At 31.5% G+C, this 9,918-nt stretch overlaps 1 protein-coding gene and 1 pseudogene across 2 annotated transcripts; one reads left to right on the top strand and one right to left on the bottom strand.

Moving 5' to 3' along the window:
- The first annotated feature begins 280 nt into the window (after window positions 1-280).
- Window positions 281-2,979, top strand: LOC146899667 (receptor-like serine/threonine-protein kinase At1g78530). Its single transcript, XM_085737557.1, has 2 exons — window positions 281-2,260; window positions 2,466-2,979. The coding sequence occupies exons 1-2, from the start codon at window positions 817-819 to the stop codon at window positions 2,816-2,818; spliced, it is 1,797 nt and encodes a 598-aa protein (XP_085593683.1). The 5' UTR covers window positions 281-816; the 3' UTR covers window positions 2,819-2,979.
- An 858-nt stretch (window positions 2,980-3,837) lies between these two features.
- Window positions 3,838-9,592, bottom strand: LOC146899666 (toll/interleukin-1 receptor-like protein; annotated as a pseudogene). The gene is made up of 3 exons (XR_015023206.1): window positions 9,550-9,592; window positions 4,429-4,918; window positions 3,838-4,328 (listed from the first exon to the last, which is right to left on the bottom strand). The product of XR_015023206.1 is annotated as a toll/interleukin-1 receptor-like protein (transcript).
- Window positions 9,593-9,918: the final 326 nt, after the last annotated feature.

Below are 9,918 nucleotides of genomic sequence, written 5' to 3'. Positions count from 1 at the left end.
TTTTTTTGCATTTAGCTTTTTACCTTTTTACTTTATCCTTAAATTTAATTTCTATTTTATTTTTCTAAAAATGTCAAATATTGTTCAATCCTATTTATCACTTGACATGAAGTATATGTTAGCTCTGCAAGGAAAAAAAAAAGTGGTCGGATAGTTTATTGTACCTTTTTGTGTTCCCAAAACATTAGCCATATACAAGATGAAGGATCATTATTCGAGCAATAACCATGAATACCATCTTATTATTAACATTGTTTCTTATATCCATTTCCAGGTTCGATACCCCAGGAGATTGGCTATCTTGATAAACTTGAGGTGCTATCCCTGTTTAACAATAGCTTAAGTGGATCTATTCCTTCCAAAATCTTCAACTTGTCATCACTCACAGATTTGAAGGTTTATCAGAATAGCCTCACAGGCACAATTCCATCAAATACGAGATATAGCCTTCCTAACCTGCAATATCTATACTTGAATGATAACAATTTTGTTGGAAATATTCCAAAGAACATATTCAATTCTTCAAATCTTATTTATTTTCAATTGTATACGAATGCATTCAGTGGAACTCTACCTAGTATTCCTTTTGGAGATTTAAGATTCCTTGACTCGCTATTCATATATAACAACAATTTGACAATAGAAGATTCTCATCAATTCTTTACTTCCTTGACAAACTGTAGATATTTGAAATATCTAGACTTATCAGGGAATCATATACCCAATCTTCCTAAGTCAATTGGAAACATAACTTCAGAATACATCAGGGCAGAATCATGTGGAATTGGTGGTTATATTCCCCTAGAAGTTGGAAACATGAGAAATTTGCTATTTTTTAATCTGTATGACAATAATATAAATGGACCACTACCTCGTTCAGTCAAAGGGCTACAGAAACTTCAGCATTTGAGTCTTAGCTACAATGGACTACAAGGATCATTTATTGAAGAGTTTTGTGAAATGAAGAGTTTGGGTGAGTTGTATCTAAACAATAATAAGCTCTCCGGAGTTTTACCAACATGTTTGGGAAATATGACTTCTATTATAAGGTTATACATAGAATCTAACAGTCTGAACTCTAAGATACCTTCCTCTCTTTGGAGTGTCATAGATATCTTAGAGGTAGATTTGTCCTCTAATGCCTTCATTGGTAATCTTCCACCTGAGATTGGGAATTTGAGAGCAATTATACTATTAGACCTATCAAGAAATCAGATTTCAAGCAACATTCCAACAACCATCAGTTCCTTACAAACATTGCAGAATCTCTCCTTAGCAGATAATAAACTGAATGGATCAATTCCCAAATCACTTGGTCAAATGATAAGCTTGATCTCCTTGGACTTGTCCCAAAATATGTTAACTGGTGTTATTCCAAAATCCTTAGAATCACTTGTGTATCTTCAAAACATCAACTTCTCATATAATAGATTACAAGGAGAGATTCCTGATGGTGGACGGTTCAAAAATTTCACAGCTCAATCATTTATGCATAATGATGCACTTTGCGGCGATCCTCGCCTCCTAGTACCTCCATGTGGTAAGCAAGTTAAGAAATGGTCAATGGAAAAAAAGCTTATATTGAAATGCATACTTCCCATAGTTGTGTCAGCCATTTTGGTTGTTGCTTGCATCATAGTTTTAAAGCATAATAAAAGGAGAAAGAATGAAAATAATGTTGAAAGGGGTTTGTCAACTTTGGGAGCTCCAAGAAGAATATCCTATTATGAACTTGTGCAAGCAACTAATGGATTCAATGAGAGTAATTTTCTTGGAAGTGGGGCATTTGGCTCTGTTTATCAGGGGAAGCTTCTTGATGGTGAAATGATTGCAGTTAAAGTAATTGATTTGCAATCAGAGGAAAAATCAAAGAGCTTTGATGCAGAATGCAATGCAATGAGAAATCTACGACATCGAAATCTGGTAAAGATTATCAGTAGTTGCTCAAATCTTGATTTCAAATCATTGGTGATGGAGTTCATGTCAAATGGAAGTGTAGACAAATGGTTATATTCATATAACTATTGTTTAAATTTCTTGCAAAGGTTAAATATAATGATAGATATTGCAACTGCATTGGAATATCTTCATCATGGTTCTTCAATACATGTGGTTCATTGTGATCTAAAGCCTTCGAATGTCTTGTTGAATGAAAATATGGTTGCACATGTTAATGATTTTGGTATTGCCAAGCTCATAGATGAAGGACAATCTAAAACTCATACACAAACTTTAGCTACTATTGGATATCTTGCACCAGGTCATTTCTTCTCTTTTAATTCTTAACATTTTCTTCTTTATGTTTTTAGTCCCAACCAAACTGTTTGATTTAGTCAACAAGAAATATCTACAACACACATTAGTAATCAACATGTTATATTAGTAATTAACGTGTACATAATACAGATCTAAGCCTTATTTTTTAGAATATTTGATAACTATTAATAACTAGTATTAACATGCAGAGTATGGATCTAAAGGAATTGTTTCTGTGAAAGGAGATGTGTACAGCTATGGGATCATGTTAATGGAAATCTTCACAAGAAGAAAGCCAACAGATTATATGTTTGTTGCAGAACTAAGCTTGAAGACATGGATCAGTGGATCATTGCCTAATTCAATTATGGAGGTCTTGGATTCAAATTTAGTCCAACAAATTGGGGACCAAATTGATGATATATCGACTCACATGTCATCTATTTTTAGTTTAGCTCTGAGTTGTTGTGAAGATTCACCTGAAGCAAGAATCAATATGGCAGATGTTATTGCGACGCTAATCAAAATCAAGACTTTGGTTGTTGGCGCAAACACAGTCTAGTTATTTTCATTTGTAAACTGATGTAATTTTTTTCCTTTTGTAATGTTTGTGTCTGATGTTTTCAATATTGTTTTTGGATTGATGTCTTGCTACTTCTGGTTTGTCCTTTCAACTGTCTTCATTGTTGTATGAGATTGAAGTACATTATTTTCTAAATATAAGGATCATCACAGAAGTATGCAAAGTGTGTGTACTGTATCCATTTATGTTGTACCCCCTCTCATTTTTTTTATTTTTTTAAATTTAATTTGAAGTTTATTAATGGTGCAGACTTTGGAGGAGATCAGTAGTGAGGGTCTTGACTCATTGTGTAAGAATAGGAAGAAAAGATCTTCTATTAATGAACTTTCTAATCAGTTTTTGATTGAATATTTCTGTCTTTTATGTCATATCAAGTGGTGTCTACTTACTAGGTTGCTACATAATCTTGTGTCAAAAGTACAAAAATATATTATATATCATACACATTAAATCTTGTGCTAAACAATTCCTCATATGAGTAGCTTGGACTGTGCGCAGGAGTTGTTGTAGAAGATCCTTACACATTAAAATACTATGTCTTCCTTACATATTAATGTCTTGTAAAGAATGCAATGTCAGATGCTTCTTTATTTATTTTGAAGGACCGACACTTCTGATTAATGGTTGTTCGTTGTGCAACACTGAAACAATATTGACAGGTGATCACATTCAATTAATTCATTTTCTCAAATTATTACCAATGTCAACATGTAGTATCGCGTCAGGTGTTCGTGTCTGTGTTGATTTGACAAGTACCAAAATGGAGAACTATACTTAGCACCTCAATTGTCATTATGCACTATATTTTCTTTCTACAAGTACCAACATGTCTCAGAATTGTTGTAAACATTGTCTTCATGTTGAGAACATGAATTTCTTTCTAAACTCTGTTGAGATTATTTCATTGACACTGAATCTGTTCTCAGACAGTTCTGAATTATCTCAGTTTTAATAGATATTGACTTGTTCCATGCCTCAAGAAAAATTGGAGAGTTTACTTGTGGTTTAATGCAATTTAAGAAAATATCACTCCCATCTTTATTTTGATATCCTTGAGTTTACAAAACATGCTCTAAACATTTTTTGCTGATCAAAGTTTTGTAACACATTCTTTCAATAAAACAGAAAAAGTTTTGTAAAACATACATTGATAAACATGTAAAAGAAGCACATTTATAATGCAACTAAAATAGTTTTTCATAAGCTTCTGAATCCTTCATGTATGAAAGCATAATAGTTTTTCATAAGCTTCTGAATCCTTCATGTATGAAAGCATCTCACGTGTCAAACGAAGCATGCGGACGCTTCTCTTCATCTTCAGTTCAGTTATGCGTTCAACCGTTGCCTCATGACTTACTTGATTTTCATAAGTATCTATGCTTTTATAATATTGAAGTTGAAGTTGTGCAAGTTGCTCTAATTTAGTAATTTGGTGATTCAGCTTTTGCAGCACATCCATCCAATTTCCTCAACAAGTTCAGCTTCTGTTCTGTTTGTACAAACATGGAAAATTATAGACATACTTCATTTTTTTTAAATCTTATTTTTCCAATAGTTAATCAAATAACATGCACATAATAAAAAATTACCTGTTGATGGAGCAATCCCACCCAGAATGGTTGGCTGCTTCTCCCAAAGCATCCCTCCATTTTTGCACAATATTCATTGCACTTGCAAAACGCTCCTCATGTTTAACAAATGCCTCAGCATAACTTCCTAATTGGTGTCGAACATGGAAAGGATCGACTTCATAGAAAACTGGCAATATAATTTGCCCTTTGTTTTTTCTACACTCGAGTATTTTCACAACTTCATCCAAACACCATTTTGAAGTTGCATAGTTTTTCGAAAAAACAATCACAGAAAGTTTTGCTTCATCGATCGCCTTGAGAAGCGCTTGTGATATTTCATCTCCTCTTTCAAGATTGTCATATATGTAAATCTTGATATCTAACCTTCTTAGTGCACTATTGAGATGGCTTGTGAATGTCTTACGAGTATCCTCGCCTTTGAAGCTAAGGAGTTGTTTGGATATAGAAATTTTTCCTCTCTTGTTATCTAATATACTTGAGAACTTCCCTTTTTATATAGATCGATGTTGGATCTATGCAGCTTCATTGCCTATTAAAGTATGTAGAAATTAAACAAAGAGAGAATTGAGGATCAAAGGAGTTTAAAATATTTGGGTTAGTTTCTAAGTTCAGTATATATATTTATTTAGTAAAACAAAAAGGGAGGGTCTAAAAATATTTTACAAAAAGATATTAATTTTAACCGGTAGAAACTTAATATAAAAAATTGGAGACGCCTAATATGAATTTGAGTTTTATTTCGTGTTTTCAACGATGTTCTCCTTGAATAACTGAAAGAGTTTCTGCAGCTTCTTTCTCTTTTTTCGACGGAAAGAGTGTTCTTGCAAAGGGCTCAAAGGCTTGCTATCCACGTTAACTTTGATCAAACCCACTGTGGGAGGGTACCAAATGACCTCCAAATCCTGCAAAGTGTTCAAAGGCTTGTTATCAGCAGGGCCGGCCTAAGGGCCAAGCAACCCAAGCAAGGGCTTTAGGCCTCGAAATTATCCTGGAACCGTCTATAATTTCTTTCAATCCAGAGTACTCAAATGATATGCAACACCACAGAGACAAGTAAATTCTACACATACCTACCCCAATTTCTAGTGCAGGAATTTAGCCCGCTCAGCCAATTACTTCTGTTCAAATTAGATTGAATTCCTGCATTTTTATTTAGTTTCTTATTAAAAAGGAATGAAGTTTCATAAAAGAAAACTTTCTCTTAAAAATAAGCATTATTTTTATCGATATAATAATTACAACAACATTTTATAAAAAAAAAACTACTTATTTTGATTTATTTCTTGTCCCATGAGCTTAGCTCATTTGGTAAGGGATAATGCACAATTTGTGCAGGGGCCGGGGTTCGAACCCCGGACACCCCACTTATTCATCTTAAAGGTGAATTTTCTAGCCACTTGGCTACTTTACCAAAAAAAAAAAAAAAAAACTAGTGTTTTTAGAACACACATTATAATCATTCTTAGTTTTGTAATTATTTTTATAGCGTAATAAATGGATTATGTGAAGACAATAATACTATATAAGTGAGATTAAACTGAATAAATATATAATTTTTAGTTAAAAATAAAATGAGTAAATAGCCAATTACCCCCTGAAATTGTAAGTTTCGTCAATTACCCCCTGAAATTAACAAAACTTCAATTACCCCTTTGAAATTGCACAACGTTAATCAATTTACCCCCTCCGTCAAATTATTCTATTAGTCAACATCACGTTTTGCAAATACCCCCATGAAATTTTGCACTTATGTGCAAAATGCCCCCCGAACTTGAAAATTAATATTTTTTTCCCTTATATTTGACTCAAAAGATATTAAAGGTAAACAATTAATAGTTAACTTTAATACTTTAAACTCTACAATATTACAATTCAAAATTCACACTTAAAATTCGCAAAAAGGTCTTAAGAATGCAAGAAAAATCATCTGCTAAGAACCAAAATGAAAATCAGCTGAGTACCAAAATGAATATCATCTGCATTAGTTTTGACTCAGGTAGAGGAAACCAAGTAGCATAGTTCTTGTCATTTCTTAAATTAATAAAATTACATATTTGTATAGATGCAAATATATATACGTTGAATATCCAAGAAAATGAAAGAAAAATAATCAAATGATAACCTGTGAACATCCGAGAGGCTAAATAATATAAAAAGACTTGATATATAGAATCACTAAATAATAAGGAACAAAGGCAATTACTCATATATATGTTACAAAGGCTGTTACTAAATTCTTTTTTTTACATATATGGTACAAAGGTCATTACTCAGAGTTACTTTTTTTTTAGGGAACCATTACTAGCATATATATATAATGGGAAATGTTAACTTGTGTCTTTGGAGCATAAGTTAAGAAACTAAATGTAGAAGATTTTTCTTAAAACTTGTGCATTCAATGTCTTAAAAGCTGCAAAAATTATGTACTTTCAATATGAAATTTATTTTTAATTTCCATTTTAAGCTTCTTAACTTGTGCCCTCAAGACACAAGTTAACATGACCCATATATAATATAATATCCTATTATCCCTATATTTATGTCTTATTTTCCTTATAGCATATCACAGTTAATGTTATATCATGCAGTTATTGCACCAAATGCATTTCTCATTGAAACACCTACCTCTGTTGTGTATATTAAGAAGCTATATTTACTATTTTTTTTTAAGCGTCTTACTGCTTCACGAGCTGCTCCATGGCAGCTTCTTGAAACATTTCATACAACAAACAATTATTGAAACAGAGATAAGAAGCTAAAGTAATGACATATAGAAAGAAAAAAAAAAATCATGGGGTATTTTGCATATAAGTGCAAAACTTCAGGGGGGTATTTGCAAAACATGATGTTGACTAACAGAAGAATTTGACGGAGGTGTAAATTGATTAACGTTGTGCAATTTTAAGAGGTAATTGAAGTTTTTATTTCAGGGAGGTAATTGACAAAACTTACAATTTCAGAGGGGTAATTGCCTATTTACTCACGAGCAAAGACAAGTGGGATCGGCTGACCCCATTAATTGCCCCACCTTAGATCTGTGCCTGGCCTTAATAATCATCGTCAGATTGTAATGAATTATTGTTGGACCCATTAGCATTTTCCATGTAATTATGTACGCATACTCTTGTTCTTTTTTCGTTGACTGACATTTCGTTGACTGACTCTTGTTCTTAAGACAAGTAAATTCTACACATACCTACCCCCAATTTCTAGTGCAGGAATTTAGCACGCTTAGCCAATTACTTCCGTTCAGATTAGATTGAATTCCTGCATTTTTATTTATAGTTTCTTACTCCCTCCATCCCATATTACTTGACCTATTTAGAATATTTGCACTATTCATGTAACATGTTTTGACTCTATTTTTTTACTAATATATAAAAACAAAATATAACATATAAGATGTTGTTAGATTCGTCTCGGTTACTATTTTCAAAATATCAAATTTTCGTAATTTTTTCTACTAAATTATTAAAGAAATTTAAGTTTAAAATTGTGTATTGGCATACGTGACAGAGTCAACTAGGTCAAGTAATATGAGACGGAGGGAGTATTAAAAAGGAATAAAGTTCAGAGAAGAAGTGAGATAATATTAACATTTTTTTTTTTAAGAACCATTAACATTTTTGTTCGTTGTTTGAGAAAGAACAAAGTTTGGTTCGATTGGTGAGGTGGACCAATGCGAGGACGTAGCCAAAAGCCTTTCAGAGAGCGACTGAAATTAGCAGAAACTTCTAGCTAATTATTCAGACCAATCGCAATTGGTTATTTTTACAACTACTTTGGGTGATTTCCACTGATTCAGGGATTTAGTCAAACAAATGTGATATGCAATTATTACCTTTTTCCTCATAAAGCACGCGCTTGTGAAATTTCCCGAAGTTATTTTTCTCTATATAGCTTTACTCTTTTTCTTTAGGAAAATACCTTTGAGTAATTGTCACGGCTACCTTTAATCATTGGAAAAAAATAAAATTAATCATTTTTTTCTATTTCCAATACAATATTTCTATTTTTATCTTCTTATCCAATGTCATAAGGGCACTCTTTAACATTTCCCTTGTTTTATAAAATGGAGATTATGCAACTCAAATGTCTTGAGCTAAAGGATAAAGAGTTAGACCAATTGGTTCAAACCCGAACAAAGCATACAAAAAAAATATAACTAGTTTTTAGTGAATAAAAATTGTTTATAAAGTATAAACACTCAAATCAAATAAATATAAAATTAAATTAAATTGCAGTGAATAAAAATATAATATAAACCATATATTAAATTAATAATTTTTTTAAGAAAAATTTAAATACTAAAATATTAATTATTTAAAAAAATACTTAAATGTTAATTGATCTAAATTTTAGTATGAATTAATAATGCATTTTTATTCTTATCAGATAGTTGAACCGTTAATTTTCTCAAACACTTCAATTAGCTTATCAATTATCAGTCATTCGACATCAGCTATCAGCTATAAGCAATCAGCTATATGTCATCAGTCAACTTATCAGTTATATGTTATTTTTAGTAAACATAGCCTTAATCAGTGACGGATCCAAAAAATTTAAGTGCAATCGAAATTAAATCATAAAAATTTATATAAAACTTTATAAACTCATAAGCGTGCGAAAATTATAAGTGTTATATTTATAATTGCCATAAAATGTTGATTTTTTTTTAAATATTTGTCCATTTCTAGCAAAGTATAAATAAATATAACCATAATTAATTATTTTTTCACCACCAGTGTAGCATGAGGCACAACCTTTTTCAACAAATGTCATAATAGTTTAGATTATTATAATAGTAGTTTTATGGTCCTGCTAACGATATGATCTAGGTTAAAGATTTCATAAAAGAAAACATTCTCTTAAAAATAAGCGTTATTTTTATCGATATAATAATTACAACAACTTTTTATAAAAAAAAACTACTTCTTTTGATTTATTAACTAGTGCTCTTAAAACACACATTAGGATCATTCTTAATTTTGTAATTTTTTATAGTGTAATAAATGGATTATGTGAAGACAATAATTCTATATAAGTAAGGTTAAATTGAATTGAATAAATATATAATTTTTAGTTAAAAATAATTCTATATAAGTGGGATCGGTTGACCCCATTGCCCCACCTTAGATATGTGCCTGGCCTTAATAGTCATCGTCAGATTTCCCTCAAAAAAAAAAAAAAAATAGTCATCGTCAGATTGTAATGAATTATTCTTGGACCCATTAGCATTTTCCATGTAATTATGTACGCATACTCGTGGACTGACTTTTAAATTGCAACTTAGGAAAAAATCATTCCAACATCTATGAATCTAGACTAGGTTGATTTGAACCACAACCCCCACCAATACTCTGTATGAGAATCTCTCATCTTTACGCAAAATGACGAAATGTGGGGCGTGAAATAAACGTTACTACCTCTGTCCTTGATTATAATTATAAGACCCTTTTAAGAATTTTTTTTTGCCCCTTTTGATAA

This window comes from Medicago sativa, chromosome 8 (assembly GCF_051527215.1).
Source record: "Medicago sativa cultivar Bolivia chromosome 8, Bolivia_mono, whole genome shotgun sequence".
Taxonomy (NCBI): Eukaryota; Viridiplantae; Streptophyta; class Magnoliopsida; order Fabales; family Fabaceae; genus Medicago; species Medicago sativa.
This window is presented reverse-complemented; position numbering and strand designations above follow the sequence as displayed.

What these genes read in the sequence shown, in the direction of transcription:
- LOC146899667 (XM_085737557.1), top strand. Translation starts at nt 817, where the DNA reads ATGAGAAATTTGCTATTTTTTAATCTGTATGACAATAATATAAATGGA. An exon ending in TATTGGATATCTTGCACCAG is followed by an intron (nt 2,261 to 2,465) that starts GTCATTTCTTCT and finishes ATTAACATGCAG; the next exon opens with AGTATGGATCTAAAGGAATT.